The sequence below is a fragment of the Nothobranchius furzeri genome, chromosome 9, assembly GCF_043380555.1.
Source record: "Nothobranchius furzeri strain GRZ-AD chromosome 9, NfurGRZ-RIMD1, whole genome shotgun sequence".
In the NCBI taxonomy this organism is placed as follows: domain Eukaryota; kingdom Metazoa; phylum Chordata; class Actinopteri; order Cyprinodontiformes; family Nothobranchiidae; genus Nothobranchius; species Nothobranchius furzeri.
The window spans coordinates 61,162,523-61,182,160 of NC_091749.1; the positions used below are offsets into that span (position 1 = coordinate 61,162,523).

General features: G+C 42.0%; 1 protein-coding gene across 3 annotated transcripts in view; it reads left to right on the plus strand.

Annotated features, from left to right (window-relative positions):
• The window catches only part of scube2 (signal peptide, CUB domain, EGF-like 2), a 30,526-nt gene extending 12,494 nt beyond the window's left edge, over nucleotides 1-18,032 (plus strand). The window contains exons 14-23 of one of the 3 annotated variants that reach the window (XM_015953082.3): nucleotides 157-279; nucleotides 758-925; nucleotides 1,220-1,426; nucleotides 5,622-5,792; nucleotides 8,676-8,843; nucleotides 9,564-9,725; nucleotides 9,829-10,026; nucleotides 10,131-10,283; nucleotides 17,016-17,095; nucleotides 17,683-18,032. In XM_015953082.3, coding sequence (XP_015808568.3) covers nucleotides 157-279; nucleotides 758-925; nucleotides 1,220-1,426; nucleotides 5,622-5,792; nucleotides 8,676-8,843; nucleotides 9,564-9,725; nucleotides 9,829-10,026; nucleotides 10,131-10,283; nucleotides 17,016-17,095; nucleotides 17,683-17,829 — 1,577 coding nt within the window. In that variant the 3' untranslated portion in view covers nucleotides 17,830-18,032. The remainder of the gene's footprint in view (nucleotides 1-156; nucleotides 280-757; nucleotides 926-1,219; nucleotides 1,427-5,621; nucleotides 5,793-8,675; nucleotides 8,844-9,563; nucleotides 9,726-9,828; nucleotides 10,027-10,130; nucleotides 10,284-17,015; nucleotides 17,096-17,682) is intronic. The other 2 variants (XM_015953083.3, XM_015953084.3) reach the window with 2 other exon arrangements.
• The last annotated feature ends 1,606 nt before the right edge of the window (nucleotides 18,033-19,638 follow it).

Sequence of the window (19,638 nt, forward strand, 5' to 3'; positions counted from 1 at the left end):
CTGGCAGATTTACATCAGTCTTTCTGCCCCGTCACACAGAGCGGCAGCTCCGGAACAGCTCCGGCTCGTGTTTGTTTTTCTTGTTGGTATGTAAATAGATCAAAATGACAAGCTTTTTCTTCTTCTTCTTCTTTGTTTTACGTTTCTGTCCTGCAGGTCCAGAAAAGCCCAGAGTTCCGCGCATTAAGACCACAGCCACTTTTAGGTCTGGCGCTGCGAAGTGCAATTTGAAACGGGCTCAGGAGAAACTCAGAGACGGCTTAAACCCACCGCACTCAGGTACGGGTGCTGCCTCAAAAAAGCAAGCCCAACAATGTCTTCAAACACAGATGGAACACAGACACGGATCAGAATTATGCCTCCTTTGTGTTTCTGGGGTGTTTTCGAAGACCTGCCTGCTTCCAAAGGAGATAAAGCAGACCTGAGAGCTGCTTCAAAGAAACCAAAAACCGAGCGCTAATGTGAGAGATGTTTGTGGGGAAAGTGATGTGGTTTAGAGTGTTTTGAACGTCTCGGAGCAACACTTTGTCTGGCGGTGGCAGGGGAGGATGTAATTAGCCAGAACAAACCCTTTTAGTTGGATTTGACCCAGGCATCAATCAAATGAGTTCTTCATTGCACTTTTCCCTCCTACACAAACGTAAAGGAAGCATAATTGTGTCACACTCATCCGTCAGCAACAATCATCCTTTTATCAGTTGATGTTTGAAGTTTATTGTATGTTTTGCACTTTTTGAGCGACTGTGAACGTTCACAGGCAGCAGGTTCCTCTTCACCGAGAACGTCCAGTTCAGCTACGTGAGCCTGCGCTGCACCTCGTCGGGGCTGCGAGCGCGCAGCCGCCACAGCAGGCGAGCCGGCATGGAGGACGGCTTGTCGTTCACAGCTGAGTTTGAGCTGGACGTGAATCTAGAGGAGGTAACAGGTTGGTCTCTCTGCACTTCCTGCCTGCCTGCCTGCTCGTGACCTTTGCTTCTTAATCTTTATTTATTTATTTTTTTGCTGTTGTGTGCTTTTTTTGTCACTAAAAAGAACCAAAATGTTCAAGTATCTCCTGTTTTGACTTGGCTCTGGTGGCAATGGGCTCTGGTTTAAAAGGTTTTGAGTTTAATTTCATACATTATACATATATCTTTGGTGTCCTGGCGTGTTTCTTTAAGCATGCGGGGAATCCAGGCATGAAATTCCAAACAGTTGTGGTACTGAGCTCTTCTCTCAGCAGAGAGCTGTGACCTGAACTGCGTGCGTCGGCGTTCAGAGAAGAGGCTGAGGAAAACCATCAGGACCCTGAGGAAGTCCATCAACCGTGAGCAGTTCCACCTCCACTTTGCTGGTGCTGACTACGAGCTGTCCAAAAGTCTGGGTCATCCTGCTGAGCTGCCGGGACATTGCCCGGCTGGACAGGTGCTGGTGGGCAGGAAGTGTGGTGAGTTTAGATCAACGGGTCTGTTTTTGGACTCGGTACAGAAATGATTTTTAAAAAGAAACACACACACAATAGACACACAGTTTGGACTTTGAGTAATGCCAGTGTGATATGTTCGTAAAAGCAGGTTTAATGATCAGATTGGGCGCAGCGTGTTTGCCAGATGAGAGCCGTATTTGGTTCTCAGACGTGCCGTAATGAGCGAGTCGGAGTGGAAAGAGCGTGAGAACAGAGGGCCTGTTGTTGGAGCTCCAAAGCTGTGAGATCTTCCAGCATCTCGCTGGGATAAGAGCAAGGGCCCATGGCAGCGCTCCTGGTAGTTGTTGCCTCTTGCTCTGATTTTATATACAACCTGCGACGGAGAAAGCGCTGGTTAAGCACGACCGCTGAATGCTGGCTCGTGTTTTTCCTGGCTGACGCAGCCGGGCGCCCCCTGTTCTCAGGCTTCACAGTGAGATTGCTGCTTGATGAAACATCTCTGGAAAATGGTGCACGCCATCTAAATATTTATCCAGCGACTATGTGAGTTGTGTTACATCCAAACTACCAATTATGCGGAGGTTTGTTCAGATCTCCGTGTGAAAACGGGAGGTGATGACATTTCAAGGCATTCGAGTCCGAGCTGCTTCTGTTTCCGTCTTTTCAGCGGAGGTCTTGATTCTTTAACTCCCCCGCTACGCTTTCGGGTCAGCGTTGAAGCAGTCTGCTGACCGTGGCAGGGGTGTAGACATGTAATTTGGGTGAGGAGAAAGGAGGAGGAGGAGGAGGAGGGGGATTCTGAGAGGCATTCTTCTTAACCTCCAGCTCTTTAAAGGAGCTATATTTTCCCCCACCTCCCACTCTGGTGTAGCGCAGAGTGCATTTTCAGTCCTTTTCAGTGTGCCCACTCCGTTGAAAAGCCCCGTTTGGGTTTTCGTTTTCACTCCAGAGAAAAACACACTCGGCTTCTGAGAGTCTGGAGAAAATCCTGCACATTTTGGCTTATTTTTCACTTGTTTTGTGTTTCTGTTGCTAGGTAAATTCCAAAACGCCTAAAAGCCACGGTTTTTAAACCTCCACCCGTGCCTCTTTGAGCATCTGAGCCATTTTCTAAGTGTATTTGTTTTAAAGCTGAAGATGTTAAGGGAGTAATGCTGGCAGTTCCTGGGCACCCTCTTTATCCTCTTCCTCCTCCCAGCTGGGGCCACTTTGCATGACCCCCAGCCACTAAACCGCTGAAGAGAATTGACTTCAGCCACAGCATGGGAATCAATTAGCATCAGCTGTTTGGGCCCGGGCGGGGTGGGTGCGAGCAGCGATTGGGCCGAGCAGAATGGGGGGATTCAGGAACCTGACCCCTTTTATTGGGTTCAGCTCCTTACCGCTGTGATACCGGAGTGTTTTCCTATGTCATCAAGCTGGAAAAAAAAAAGAAGAAGAAAAAACGGTGCCTTGAATAGAGGTGAAAGGTCTTTTAAACCTCTTTGAGACCATCAATTCGAGGACTCTATAGAAGTGTTGTTTGCATTTGAAAGGCTTCAAGGTTTTTTTTCTTCCTCTTTTACTTTTTCACTCTCTCCTCTTCCCTCAATGTTTCCCTCTGTCAAATAAAAGCTGTTAGAGGACAATGCACTGATGGCTCCCCGCGCTCTTTCAGAATAAACAATGGCCTTCAAAAATGAACTGCTCTTGATAGAATTACACTTTCCCCATTTAGATGAAAATCTAACAGTTTGTTGAGCCATGTATAATGGAGCTAGCTTCAAGCTGTTTTCTTAGGAGGTGGTGGAGCTGAGGCACGTTATAAATTGATTTATTTTTGTTTCAGATCGGCCTCTGTTTCTTTTTTCTTTCTTTTTTTTTTGAAGCCAAGATCTTTAGACTATCAGACAGAGTAATTCTGAAATTAATTACAGGCATCGCTCTGAATGGGAGGAACCAAAGCAAAATAGTGCTTAGGTCCCTGTAATCAAGATAAGAGGGAAAACACCTCTTTGATTTTCCTCTGCGTTTACTTTCAGAAGAGGTGAGGGTTCTCATGAAGACAGTAAAAGTTTCTCTGCAGCAGTGTTGGGTTGTATTAGTGTGTGTTTTATCTTTGCTTTGAAAGTTAAGATGTCAGAGCTGAAAAAGCAACTATTTTTCTGCTGCAGGACGCTTAAAGGCAGGGACGTTTTGCCAGTGACTGCTAGCAGAATATTTCATGAACCACAGGACAAACTTTAAACTCTCAAAAAGTCTTTAAGCTGTGGCTAGATGACATTCAAGATGGCTGCCACAGCCAGACTCTGATATATTTCTTGTGATTTCCTGCTTGATGTTGTAAGGGTGAAAAAAATATCGATACACAAAAATATTGCAGTATTTTGTGTTATGAATGAAAGAAAGAAAGAAAACCATCTTTTATACAGCGCCTCGCAAGATAAAAATCAAGAGGTGTTTCACCCAAACAAAAACAAAATTTTAATGAAAAATATTTCAAAAATGATTAAAAATATGTTTAAAATGAGAATTTTAAAAAAAATTGTGATTAAAAATGTAAGGAAAGGGTAAGTGAAAATGAATAGGAAAGATGGAAATCATTATGATACGGAATCAATATTTTAAAAGCAGCGTATCATTTTTTTAAATTGAGAATTTACGTGCAAACATTTACCGTTTTTTTGTGTGCCGTGCAATTAAAACTGACTGCTAGGTGGCAGCAGTTTTTCCAGCCTTCATTCTGACAGAACAACGAGAGCACGTGATAGGGACCTTAATTCAATTCAATTCAATTCAGTTAAGTTCAGCGCCTTGGGCTTCCTGACAGGGTTGCGGAAGGCGCTTTATAAATAAAGCTTTGATTTGATTTGTTTTGAAGTTTATTTATATAGCGCCAAATCACGACAAGAGTCATCTCAAGGCACTTCACAAAGTAAATATTCCAATACGGGTCAGTTCATTAAGCTAATCAGAAAAAAGTTGCCCATATAAGGAACCCAGCACGTCGTATCCAGTCACTGACTAGTGTCAGAGTCTTTACAGCCGATAAACCCTCTCCTTGGGCTCTCCATATATTTAACTTTTATACAGACGACACTTTATTCACTTTATTCACTTACTCAGTGATTTTTTGCATATTTTACTGTTTTATCCATATTCTTGCTGCTTTATTACTTCCTAATTGCCTAGTTATTCAATGTTCGTATGTCCAACGTCATGCTGCTCTGCTGTTATTTTTTTTAATTGCCCCTCGGGGATAAATAAAGTTTTTCTGATTCTGATTTAGATCCTTACACTAGGCAAGCATTTAGCGACAGTGGAGAGGAAAACTCCCTTTTAACAGGAAGAAACCTCCAGAGGATCCTGGCTCAGTATAAGCAGCCATCCGCCACGACTCACTGGGGATTAAAATCCCCAAACTAACTTTTATAACCTCATTGATTTGCATTCATTTTTTATTTGTTCCGGGGACCCATGGTCCAGAAGTAGATGGGCATGACTTAGGCTCCCTATTACTCCGGATGTGTCTTGGAAGCGTCTAGCCTGAGTTTTCCTATTAAATTCAGCCTTAAAATTGCAAATATCATATCGCCTGATTTTTCCCTTACGCCTCTATTATGCTCAACAGTAAAACAACTTCTTAACATCAGATCTTAGTTTAAACCTCTGGCACAAACTGTGATATGTCATAAATGAGCACTTATGTGTCAGATAAGTTTCTTTTAATACTCTAATTTTTTGTGGCCTAGGTCTATTTATGTCATTTAATAGAAAGATGCATTGTTTTATGACACAGAATCTGTTTTTATTTTATACTGCAAATTTGAATAAACAATAAAAAACATGTTTTATTGAAACGTATGAACAAGTCTCGGCCCAGACTTGATGTGTTAAACTCTCCACCCATGGCTGTTTTTAATGGTTCCATGTCTGAACCAGACCCTCCTTAATCCTGTTTTTATATTAGTCTCCTCGTTTAGTTGAATTGTTTTATTGGTCGTGTTTTCCTATGGTGTGGGAAGAGCTGTTGGATTATTTGCAGCTGCTGGGCAAACCGCCTGTATATCATTTTGTCTTTGGGTTACTGACTGTTTGGCTGTTTATATGATTAGACGATAAGTTTTTATTTGGATCTCTAATCCTGAAGTAATTGTACATGTTGAGCTTTAGGTTTGTTTAGCTAGATTTTGTTTTTAAAATTCATTTTGATGTCCTGTTTCTCCCTCTCTGCTAGTGAGCTGCAGCGTTGGGACACACTACGATGGAGGTCAGGGGCGGTGCGTGTTGTGTCCGGCTGGGACGTATCAGGACGAGGAGGGACAGATGTCCTGTGAAGTCTGTCCAACGCCAGAAGGAAGAGAAGTTTCCAAGGTGGTCGGAGCTCGCAACTTGTCAGAGTGTGGTGGTAAGGAGAGGTTTTTGACAAAGAAAAGCCATCCTAATCAGACAAATTAGTCATAAAATTATTTGGTATTATTAAAATCGTTGTCTTGTAGTTTTATAATATTTTAATCAGAATAATATAATATAATATAATATAATATAATATCATGCTGGGCTGGGACTCGATTAAAAAATTTATCTAATTAATCAGATGCTTTGTAAATGATTAATCTTGATTAATCACATTTCAATCGTTCAACGCATTTTGCCCCCAAGCTATTTTTAAATTTAAAAAAATTTAAATTTAACCTCACGTTGGCGCTGCGTCTTTGTTCACTTACTTGCTGCTACACGGCACTGCACTAAAGGTAATATTGGAGTGTTCCACTAGGGGGCGCACTATAGAACTCAGACCGGATGGTTAGCCGTGTTTGTGGGTACAACCAAAACAAACATGGTGTCAATAAAGGAGCTCACAAAGATGTTAATTTTGAGATTACGACCGGAAAAAAAGACAGCAGTGGTATCGTAGATGATGTGAAAGATCTCTAAATCAGAGACAGAGTTATCACGGAGAGGGTTTCTTGCTCGTTTTGTCAACTCCACCTACTGGTTACTTGTATATTGCGGCGTTTGGAAGCGGTGCGTTAATTTCGGGGGACGCTCAAACATTAATTGTATGAGTGTGTTACTTTTTTTGAGTTAATTAATAAATTGTAATTTAAACATTTTAAATACAATACAATTTAATATAAACATAATGTAACTTTTGATAAATAAAAGCTGTGTTTTTATTTGTCATAATAATTATATTTGGATAATATGCAAATACCTCAAGGCTGGAGTCTGATTCCTTAAGTTTTTATTCAATTTCTTGTCTCCATATTTGTAAGTTTTCAGTTTTATATCTTATTTTTATTATATTTTCTGTTTTTAATCTATTTTGTAGTAGAGGAGTGTAAAACCCTATAAAGCCTAATATATATATATATAAATATATATATATATATACAATAGTATAATAGTAAAAAAGTAGTCTTTGAATTGGGAATACCAGTCTAATTTTACCCCTAACAGTGTAATTTAACATCCTGGTTATAGAATAAATAAACAAAATGCTGATAAAGGCTCAGACCGTCAGAACAGGAACAGAATACTTGTTTTGTGAATAAAAAGACATCCAGGAAGTCATGGTGCCGTGATAACGATCTCTCCTTGGCAGATGTTCTGTTTTGTGTAAACCCAGAGGAGCTTGAACTCAGGTGGTGATGATATTATTTGAATGCAAGAACAAATGCTTTCAGGCTTCTTTTAGTTCTGACAGAGCTTTTATCAGAGTCTCATCTGCTCTGACAGACTAAACAAGAGGAGCAGATTCCTTCTGATGCCCACTAAGAATTAGTCATCCATCCATCCATTCACTTACGCTTATCCGGAGTCGAGTCGCGGGACAACAGCCTAAGTCGAGAGGCCCAGACTTCCCTCTCCCCAGCCACTTTCCCCGTCCGGGGAAATCCCAAGGCGTCTCTCGCCAGGCGAGAGACAGTAGTCCTTCCAACCTGTCCTGGGTCTCCCTTTAGGTCTCCTCTCAGTTGGACGTACCCTGAAAACCTTACCAGGGAGGCGTCCAGTAGGCATCCTAATCAAATGCCTGATCCACCTCAACTGGCTCCTCTTGATGTGGAGGAGCAGCGGATCTACTCCAAACCTCTCCCGGATGACCGAGCTTCTCACCCTATCTCTAAGGGAGAGCCCAGACACCCTGCAGAGAAAACTCATTTCAGCCACTTGTATCTGCAGTCTCGTTCTTTGGGTCATTAACGTAGATCGACCGGTAAATCGAGAACTTCGTCTTCTTGGTCAACTCTTTTCACCACGACAGACTGGTACAATGCCCGAATCACTGCAGACACAGCACCGATCCGCCTATTGATCTCACGGTCTAGCTTTCCCTCACTCATGAACAAGACCCTGAGATACATAACCTCCTCCACTTGAGGCAGGATCTCGTCCCTGACCTGAAGTCCATAAAAGTTAAGAACAGAATTGGTGACAAAGAGCAGCCTTGGTGGATTCCAACATTGGGAACGAGCCTGACTTACTGCCGGCAATGCAGACCAAGCTCTGACACCAGTCAGGGACCTAACAGCCCGTATCAGAGGGCCTGGTACCCCATACTCCCGAAGCACCCCCTAAAGGGCCTCCTGAGGGACGTGGTCGAACGCCTTCTCCAAATCCACAAAACTCGTGGTTTTGTTGAGCAAACTCCCGTGCACCCTCCAGGACTGCCCTAAGGGTATAGAGCTGGTCCAGTGTTCCACGGCCAGGACAAAATTACATTGCTCCTCCAAAATCTGAGATTCGCCAATCCGATGGACCCTCTTCTCCAGAACCCCTAAATAGACCTTACCAGGGAGCCTCAGGAGTGTGATCCCCCTGCAGTTGGAACACACCTTTTTAAATGAGGGAACCACCACCCCAGTCTGCTAGTCCAGTGGAAATGCCCCCAATGTCCACGCGATACTGGCTTCAAGGAGATTCTGGTCCACCATCCGGCGCCTCAGGAGGGGACAACAATGTGCTACCAACACTGTTTATAGTGGGGACACTTAAGCTGCTGACCTCTACTCAGCACGTGGTGCATCGGTGGGCAGAATACTTTGAAGACCTCCTCAATCCCACCTGCACGAGAATTAGTCACTCAGTACAAATTCAATGTGGAAACAGCGTTTAATTTCATTTTTCACACAATAATGTAGGAACACCCTTTAAATCAATGTTGTTTTAAAAGGTCAGAGAGAGCTTATGCTGTTTTAACAGTGCACAATTTACTCTGACCAAGTGTGTGTGTGTGTGTGTGTGTGTGTGTGTGTGTGTGTGTGTGTGTGTGTGTGTGTGTTTTCAGGTCAGTGTCCCCCTGGTCAGTTCTCTCATGATGGCTTCGTCCCCTGCCGTCCATGTTCACTGGGAACCTACCAGTCAGAGGTGGGCCGGACTTCCTGCTTTGTGTGCGGCGGGAACCTGGTGACGAAACGCAGCGGTGCCGTCACCTTTCAGGAGTGTGAAACCAAAGGTGAGAGTTATTTGTGTCATCCATTAACTCGTGTTTGGTTTATTTTTAACGTAAACGGACGGGCTCATGGGGATGTTTTTTATGAAATCCTGTCAGAATAATAAATAACGTGAAACAGCTGTTCATGTTGGGATTTGAGCATGCTTTTCCCATTTTCCCTTCCTGTATGATGTGGACACAAAAACACGTTGTTCCTCGGTGCAGATGTAGAACCATCACTGCTCCCAACAATCAAACAATTGCCTGCTGGTGGTGGTCGGAGTGACCGGTGGCACCAGTGCTCAGCAGCTTCGCCTCCATCAGTGCGCCCCAGGGCAGCTGTGGCTACAATGTAGCCCATCCCCACCAGCATGTGAATGGGTGAATGACTGATTGTGTTTTAATGCACCTTGAGGGGTTGCAGAACTCTAAGAAGGTGCTATACAAATACAGACCATTTACCATTCATTTGCTTGCTTCTGAGTTTTCCCCACTCAGGGACAAATAAAGGATTATTCTATTTTATGTCAGCAGAGGTCCCTTTGGTGTCGACTGGAGCTCTGCTGCCCTCTGCAGCTGCAGAAAAATAAACTAATCATGTGTTTAATGCACAATTTAATCGGCTTATATTGGATTTTTGTGATTATGATGATTTATGTAATTATTCAGAAACACATTCTTAAACCCAAGACCTGTTTGAACTAGCTAATGATCTTACCTTCCTGCCTTTCGCACCTGCAGTCCAGTGCTCTCCAGGTCATTACTACAACACCAGCACACACCGCTGCATTCGCTGTCCGATGGGGACCTTCCAAGGCGAGTTTGGACAGAACTACTGTGTCTCCTGTCCTGGAAACACCACCACCGACTTTGATGGATCCACCAACATCATGCAGTGCAAAAGTGTGTTTATCTATCGATCGCCAACGAGCATAAAACACCTGCGCTGAGTGCTGAGTGGAGAATACAAATATTAAACCTTTGAAATGTCTGTGCGGCTTTACAGATCGACAGTGTGGCGGAGAGCTGGGAGACTTTACCGGCTTCATCGAGTCTCCCAACTTCCCGGGAAACTATCCAGCCAACATCGAGTGCACCTGGACAATCAACCCGCCGCCTAAACGGCGAATTCTTATCGTTGTGCCTGAAATTTACCTGCCCATTGAGGATGAATGTGGAGACTACCTAGTGATGAGAAAAAGCTGTGAGTAAAACATCAGTAAGAGGAGGATTTGGGATCTCCTAAGTGAATGAATGTATTTTAAATCACAGAGCTAATGGGGAAAATGTTCTTCTTTCACCTCATAGCTCTGACCAACTCTGTAACGACCTACGAAACATGTCAGACGTACGAGCGTCCCATTGCTTTTACCTCTCGATCCAAGAGGCTGTGGATACAGTTCAAGTCGAACGAGGGAAACAGCGGGAAAGGCTTCCAGGTTCCATATGTCACATACGATGGTACGATGAGCAATCCTTGAGAGCATTCATAGTGGATATTTTGATGACCAACAACAAATAGAGTTATCTCCGGTAGGGGTTGTATCAACTAGTCAACTAGTCGACTTCACTGCTCTGTAGTGACTTTTTATGCCTTTCATAGACTAGTCGCTGTCACGTGATAATGACCGACAAGATGCAGTCCTCGGAAAAGATAGCAGGTGACGAGCCCCTGCGCGTCGGTAGGCGACGCGCTGTGCCAGAGCGTTGGTGTCTGACGCCTGTGGTAAAACGGACATTTGACCAAATTGTGACCTTTGCCCCCTTGCAATTTAACCTTCCCCTCACCCCCATCCGATCTTAACCAGCTTGCGCATGCAAAGCTCTGATCGTTGACGCGCTCCAGATATCTGCATCCTGAGCACGGCCACAGTAACATTATCAAATCAGGTGTCGCCACCTCAAAAACAAATTTAACACGCGATCGTTCATGTCGGCTCACTTCCTTTTATGTTTTCTGTCTTTTATTTGTGCCTGATGCGTTTTGATGCTGTGGAGCGGGGCGCATCACCTGTTTAGTCCTCCGGTGACGCACCTTACTGGTGCGGCCGGCGCGCACTCTGCTGTTTTTGCGGTCGGTAGATCTTTTAGAATTGCAGTTCTAAGGTAACTCATGAGGTGAATATATATGAACCCAGGTAGCAGTTTTTCTTTAGGATGGAGAGGAGATGCAGGAAGATAATAAACAGACAGGACAGAAAAATAGTCAAATAAAAACAAGTTAGTTTTTGTACCCGGTGGTTGCAACAAACAGACACAATTGAAGATAATCAAAAGTGAGGAACTGAAAATTAAATAATTTTAATGTTTAGAGCAGCAGGAACTCTGTCTGAGAGGCTGCAGGTGCATCGGTGAGTTTGCGGCCGCTGCGCAGAGGGAGAGGGGAGAGGGCTGAAGCGGAGCAGTAAAGATGCAGAAACTACCGTTGTTAAAAGAGATGTGTTTAACTTAGAATATGTGGGCGCATTTATAATTGTCAAAAACTCCAGTGCATCGGAAAAAAACGCTTGGTCACCCATCGTCAGTTTTAGCCGCTTCAGGTGTATGACATCATCAACAACTAGACAAAGTCGACTAGATTTTCATTATTTGACTGTCAACGTTAAAAAAAATTAAGTCATGCAGCCCCTACTCTCTGTTAGTTTAACGTTTTAAGCAAAGATCTCACACAATGTGTGGTACTTGGAGTTTGTGTTGGGAAAGACACAAATCTTAAAAGTTTAGCTCAGTATCCATTAAATTGAGTATTTTTTTCGTTTGCTAAATTTGATCAGCTTTGGCCGCCATCTTGAATTGGAACCACTCAAAAAGTTATTCAGTTGTAGTTGTATATCCAGTCATTACTCTGTGAGAGTTATTAAAATATGCACACAATTTTTCACCTGATGATTTTTGCACCATGTTAGCAGGGGGTCTCCAACCTTTGTGAAGCTGAGAGCTACTTCATGAGTATTGAGCCATACGAAGGGCTACCAGGTTAATACCATAGTGAAATTTAAACTAGAATAGAACAGAATTAAACTAGCTTCATGTATAATAAACATATTTAATTTTTTTTAAAGAAAACCGTAGTTTTTAAATATATATAGATGCATTTGTGATTAAAAAGATGGCAGCAGATTGCTTTTATTTTACTATAGACTTCTTGTGCTATTTGAAGAAAAGGCCTGTGGGTGCCTTATGTGGTTCCTGGTGGCATCATGGTGCCATGTTGGTTACCCCTGATGTAAAGGATGCACAGCCACACATAATTTTCCTGTGTGTAATCTTAATGTTTTATATATTTAATCTTAATAAAAAACATAACATTCAGTCAAAACTTATTAACTTTCAGTTATTACTGACATTTTGATTGAATTATTTACATTTTTTATTAGAATTAAACCAGAAATTAATTAATTCATTTGAGTTGGTAGAATTCTACCCCCTCCATTTGTGACACTTAAAGTGACAGTGTTTTTCCTAGCGATAGGGGGCAGTAGATACCTAAACCTTACCAACAGATGACCATTAGGGTCAAAAAGCCCTGGGAAGTTCAAGCTTTAGCAAAATAATGAGCACATCAGACTCCCTTTCATCACTGGCAACAGGTAAATGTGTAAAGCAACATTTAAGAATGATGAAAGTTTTGTAACTGTTTGTTGTAAATCAGTGAATGCATTTTGTCCTCATGGGCTCCCATAGAAGGAAACATGGCATCTAGCATGGGGTCGCCCAGAGACTTAGGGTGTTTCTCAAAGTCAAGTCGCCTGGCCTTGCGAGGCGATGTCTTGCGAGACCAGGAACCTTGCTTACAAGGACACTGTCCTTCCTTGGTCAAAGAAAACGGTTAAATGGAACAGACTTGCATCACGTGACTGCGGCTTCCACGGCGGTCACGTGACACGGGAGACAACATTGTATTTTATACGTAGAGTTTCAGTATAAATCATAGGCGTCACTTTAACCGGGGACACCGGGGACATGTCCCCGGCAAAATTTGTGATAGGCAGCTGTGTCCCCCCCACTTTCAAAAAAGCCTGCTGATGAGGATTTTTGTTTTACCAGCTCAGATCTCATGGGGGGGATTCAACACCCACACTTTTCCAGCTGTTTTGCTCACCTCCACACCAGTCTGGTTTCTACACGTCGCACTCACTCTGTTTGCCTCATCTCCTTCTTCCCCTCCCGCTTCTGACAGCCGATGTCGGGTTCAAGGAGCGCAGGAGAGGGAGGGACGGAAGAGCTGAATTCATAATTTTACATCTTGACATTAGCTGTACAAAGTCTGAGTTTGATAAAGTGAAGAACAATAATTTCCAGGCGCGGCGCCAGGTTTTCATTTTTGGGTGGGCCACGTTAATTTTGGACGGTTCTTAATAAGCAGTGACTTAAGTGAAGCAGGCAGGTTGCGCTAGAAATTTTTGTTTAAAAAGAAGTCATAAATGTTTTCCCCGTCATTTTTATTTCTAAAATATGAAGTAAAAACTCCCAATTTAATTTTCATTCATTTGTCATTAATATGTAGTCTACACCCGTGCGTTAAGTGGACCATCTTCCAGTAAAAGCAAAGCAGCCCACCTCTCCAAATGCGTAAAATGTGCATCAGCCGCTAGTTAGGCGCGCCGCCCGCACCGTCAGCTACGTCAGCCCAGACAAGAGCAGAGAAAATAGAGAAAGAATAGAGGATAATTCTGTCTGGATGTGGATGGAGATTACATTTTACAGCAGCCTGATCATCATTTAAATACGTAAACCATCACCTGGCTTCTAGTCCACCCTGTCAGCATTATTTTAATTGGTGTGTGTGTGTGTGTGTGTGTGTGTGTGTGTGTGTGTGTGTGTGTGTGTGTGTGTGTGTGTGTGTGTGTGTGTGTGTGTGTGTGTGTGTGTGTGTGTGTGTTTTCCACTTCAAACACTGGTCTAACCAACCAGACCAGCGTGTCCAGTAACATATTAATGTTACAATTAAACAGATTCACTTCATGTAGGCTAGGAACGTTTCACCTGCCGTGGCCCGACCGCTTCTGCTCCACATGAACTTTGTGCGTGATCAAATGTCTCTACAGGTGCTTTCTGAGCGGATGCGTCATGTGTCTCCATATTAGAGACAGGAACAAGCGCTATTCAGCCAAAGTTTCACAATTTCATAAAAATAACATTTTTCCAAGTGACACATCCCTCAGAGAGACCGGGTTTCGAGACCGCTTCAGTGGGAGGAAATCTTATCGCATGTACCGTGGTTCTGCACTGCGCCGCGAACCCCTCTACCGATCTTCAGCCCACTGTCCACCGTGGGCGCTCCGAGCCGTGCTGAACACAGTGTCCAGTATTTGCCTTCTTGTGAAGATTGTTGCAAAGAGAAACAATTAAACTTGATTAACCCCAGAGCCACGCGCACTGCACTGTACTGACTGTAAAATGAGGGGGAAACGATTTAATCAGATCCTTTTCTTTTCAACATGGTTTAATGTAAAGTTTCATTCAGTACAAACTTTAGTTACACCAATCTAATGAGACAGAGCCTGGATTTGTATTCTGAACAGTTTAAACGTGTTTAAAACGGAGACATGCGTGACGCGTCTAAAATTTGCACCTGCTCTGCTATTATGGAAATTAAACTAACAAGATGAATAACATGAACTTATTTTAGGCACAGACAACATCCCCCACACTTCTGAAAAGCTTGCAACGCGCCTGGTCGCTCGTGTACGTCAAAGTTATCTTTCATAAGACGATAATCAATAAAACGATTTATATAAAATGGATCCAGAAGTTGTAGCCCGTCTCTGCCTTCAATTTTTGGTATTTTTCACCCTGTTGGTGGTTTTACAGAGGAGGTGCCACTTTTGTCATATATGTTTCTTTTTAAAACGCTGCGAGCACAAGCGTGGCGCTTCAGCCCGGGCTCACAGTAGACCGGGTTGGACCTTTTCAGGTTTACGCAGACAATCTTTACATTTAGAATTAGCATACAGATGTAAAATTAATGCAGTAAAATATAAAGCATTTTATTTAAATATCCATTCATTATTTTACAAGCACAGAGAGCCGCATCAGATGGATGGAAGAGCCGCATGCGGCTGCAGAGCCGCGGGGTGCCGACCCCTGTGCTAGCCTACTTTATTGTCCCCAGCAATTTTTAAACCCCACTCAAGTGTATGGTTATTGTCCCCAGCAATTCTGAAAACAAACTGACACCCTTGGTATAAATATATAATGAGCCTTTTACTTTTTAAATTGTGTATATATTTATTAAATTAAAAATATATGTGAGTTACTACCCGCTAGCCAACGAAGCTGCGACTGCTAAGCAACTAACCAACAATAGATAACTTCTTTGGATCTAAAACAACATTTTAAATTAGTTGACTTATTTTTAAACTTGAAATTTGTCCCCGAAGTAGCTGCCGGCTTCTGATCCGCCAATCTTTTGAAAATACCATGATGTATTCTGGGTAATTTTTGACCAAGGCTAGGCTACAAGACACCTACCGTGTATCCTCGCTCAGCTAGCTAAACGGCTAACAAACGGAGAACACGCCTCGATAGGACATGAACATTGGAACACGTCTTGTCGGCTCCTGATGACGTATCTCCTAGGCAACCGGGGTGAGGCCAAGGCATCAAGGCAAGGTTCCTTGGCATCAGGGGCGCAGATAGGATTTTCAAACTGGGGGGGACAAAGTTCCAATGTACGCCCCCCCCCCCCCCACACACACACACACACACACATACACACACAAACACACACACACACACACATACACATACACACACATACACAAACACAAACTATTGCAAGCGCCTAAACTAGAGCTCAGTCAGTTTGTGTAATTTCATCCAATGGTTTACGTAAAAACAAACATTTATATAAGTGTTTGAAGCCATTATGCAGTGGAACGCTGGCAACAAAGTTCTGCCTGATCAACACTATAAATGATAAATGATCCGCACTTGTATAGCGCCTCTCAGAGTAAGGACTTCAAAGTGCTTTACACTACAGTGTATCATTCATCCATTCACACACTGATGGGGATGAGCTACGATGTAGCCACAGCTGCCCTGGGGCGCACTGACAGAGGCGCCCCACTATTTAATTCAGTCATTTGTTATTCTCCCAATCAATTACTAACCAAAACCTCATGCTTTATGCAAAACATTAAATGATTTTCAGCATACCAACATTTACAGAAAACATAAAACCCCTAAAAAACTGCACATAAAATATATTTAAATAACAATATTCACTTATCACTTGGAGCAGTGGTTCCCAAACTTTTCAGCCTGACCAACAGATGTTCCATCGTATTTTTACGTTATTTAGAAATTTTCATTATATTTGGAAAGTTTAAATTTATGTATAAATATATAAATCTCTTTTAAAATTTTATATTTTACTTTTTTTATGGTTATGTGGCAGACTTGACTTCCATATTAACGCATCGGCATCTGCCCCTTTTTCAAGTCCTTTTTTTTTACTTTGCCGCTACGTCTGTCATGTTAGCGGTGTTTTACCATAATTTCTACATTCATCACGTCCCAGAGAAGGTTAAACCAACATCAAACCCAACGTTTGGAGCTTGTAAACTCCACACACCTCTCATGCAGCACTACCAGACAAAGTGATCAGTCAACAAAGACCAGACCTGCCGGCAATTATACGTTTTATCTCATATTTGCACTCTTCATGCTGCGCGCATCTCCTCCTCTCCCCGACTGGGAGCTTCTCAGCGGGAGGCATTTTTCAAGCTCTAAAAACTCCAAAACTTTGCTCAGCCTGAAGGTTACACGTCTCCACTATCTTCTGGTGTAAAGTAGTAACTTCATGAGGGATCATATTTGTAGATGAGACTTGTTAAAGTCAGCAATGAGGCTTTGGTGCTTATAACGAGTAAGTCCCAACACCGACAACAATGTACAGAAACTAGAACCAAGAATCGGGGTCGATCTGAATCGGGGGGGGGGGGGGGGGGGCAGATACCCCCGTCCCCCACCCTATCTGCGCACCTGCTTGACATTGAGAAACACCCTTAGACCCACTCCCATGTGTGTTAGACCTGATTTTATGGTTATATGTTACAAAGCCGCCAATATTTTTCAACAACTGGCATCATTTCATTCATTTTCAACATTTTGATGAATATTTCCAGAAATTAATGGTAAAATCTACACATTGTCTCTTTAAGGATATTTCTTTGAATTTTTTTTCAGAGGACTATCAAGAATTGATTGAAGACATAGTGAGAGATGGGCGGTTATATGCATCGGAAAACCACCAGGAAATCCTCAAGGTGTGTGGTTTTTGTCTTGTTTTATTGTCTAATGTAGGAAAGCCATATGGTTATATATTGGGTTTGAAACTTGTAAAATTAAAGTAAATATGTTGTTTTACAAAGTAAAAATCAATATATTTGTTTTAGGGGTAGGACTCAATTAACAAATTAATCTAAATAATTAGAGGCTTTGTAATTAATTAATCTTGATTAATCACATTTTAATCGTGAAAGAGAATTTTGCACCCAAGGTTTTAAAATTAAAATTAATATTAGTGAGGCACAGGTGACATACCCACACTTTGAGTACATTTCTGTAACCACAAAGTCTATTTGATATATTTGGTCTCATTATAAAGGTAACCATTGTGGGATTTGTCAGCATGTGTACATATTATTTTATAAAGTTAATTAATCGTAATTAACACAGTAAATTCCCACCTCTAATTTGTTTAGATTGTACAAACAATAATGTTACCCTTTAAATTATTGATGCATGACTTTATAACAAAAGGTTGGAGCGCTCTTTATTGGAGACATGTAGGAATGCAAATGGCTGTTCATGTTCATCAAGGGTTTATTTAACTCACTTTCTGTTTCCTCAGGATAAGAAGCTCATGAAGGCACTGTTCGACGTGCTTGCTCATCCACAGAATTTCTTCAACTACACTCCACAAGAATCAAAGGAAATGTTCCCTAAATCCTTCATTCGCTTCCTGAGGTCAAAAGTCTTGAGATTTTTCCGTCCCTAAAACCGCAGAAGCCTTGAATGATTATTTCTGTAATAAGTGAGATGCTGTGACCATAGCAGTGGCCCCTAAAAGTACTTTTTGTTAGCTGAATTCACTCAGCGCTGTAGGAGAACAGGTCTGAGGGGGGATGTAGGCAGTTGGAGGAAGTGGAGCTTTAACTCAGAGTTGTGTAGACGTATTGATCTGCATCCTCAAAAAGAAATCAGGACGTCTTCAATTTGTCTGGAAATGTCTTTGAAATGGCTCGATGTGTAAATTTTTAAAGTCAGGAGTACACATCTGGAAAACTGCACGACTGTGCTCACGCTCTGACTTTATGGGGCTTTTGCCGACTGAGTCAAGATGGAAGACGGTAGCCAAACAGATTTGTTACTGTACATAGAGTGTGTCTCTAGTTTTAACATAGGTGATTTTCACAAGTAGGAATGAATTATTGACAGAAACATTGTAAATGCCAGGAAGGAATAGAGCACCGACGCATCCCTTGGAACACGAGCACTACAAAAGAGGTGGTTCTACCGCAGAGCAACTTTCCTGATGAATGTTTTGTATATGATGTAAGAATAAATGCAAATGTATAACATAATAGTAAGAGAGAGGCTGAAAATTGCAGCTTTTGTGGTTGACTGAAAAAACATTTTTCAATTATAATCAGTCACCCTGAGTTTTTCATGCAGGCTGAACATGAAAACAATCTTCTACACCTATCTCCTGCATTGGCTTCTGATAGGAAATAGGTGGTAAAACGCTAGGGTTTGAAAATCTTCACATATCTATGTCACACTGTGAATTGGCATTCAAGGCCTCGCCCTTCTTGGCTTGCGCCCGCCCACGGGGAGACTTTTAAAAAAATTTTGCAGCGAGAAGAGAGAGAGAGAAAGTGGAAAGTGTCTTGGTGAAAGTGACTTTGCAACATGGCTGAACGCGTTCTGTTAGCCAATCAGAAGCGAGGTGTGTGCATATCATTAATAAAAATGAGTTATCTTGCTTTTTTCAGCCCACCTCTGCACCAGCAAACTTCAGTCTTTTTGAATGACTCATAAGACATTGATTTACACTAGAGAACACTGCAAAAGTGCTGAAAAAAATGAGTAAACCACACCTTTAAGCAATCATAAGATAATAACAGCTCCAGTGTATTAACCTCTGTTTGCATGATTGCAAACTAGCTATGTGACCCAGGAGACACAGAATGATGGTATGTTGTAAAGGAAAAGACCTTAAAAAATCATGTAACATACAACTGAAGCAATTCACCTGGTTTAGATGATGCATGTATGTATATTTTTATGGTTTTGTACATCTAATATTGCTGTAAATAAAAACTGAAAATTGTATTTAGGTCTACAGACGTTTCGTATCCTACAAGAAGACATGTAAAATCATTATTTTAGTTCACTTTTTTCAAATGAAGTGGTAAATGGACTGCATTCATATGTAGGCCTTACTTTCTGACATGAATCAAGTGCCAAATGAAACACAAAAATCCATCTGAGGACACTCTTTGCAAACACTCACTGCCATCTCATTTGTTCAGTTTTTACCAATAGCTCATGAGGATTTGAAGGTTTAAACGTTTACTGACTGGTAAATGGAAATTAATGTGAGGTTTGTTCTGGCTCTGATTAGATTACGACATAGAGCTTTTTTTTGTTTGTTTCTTCCATCAGCTAACGTAAAAATTGAAAAAGTTTATTTTTAGATTTTGTTGTAATGTCACTACAATGTCACCAAAGGGCAATATATCCATCTGATGCAGCTTCTAAAGAAGGAAAAAGAGGACAAAGACGAAAAAGAGATGTAGCAAAT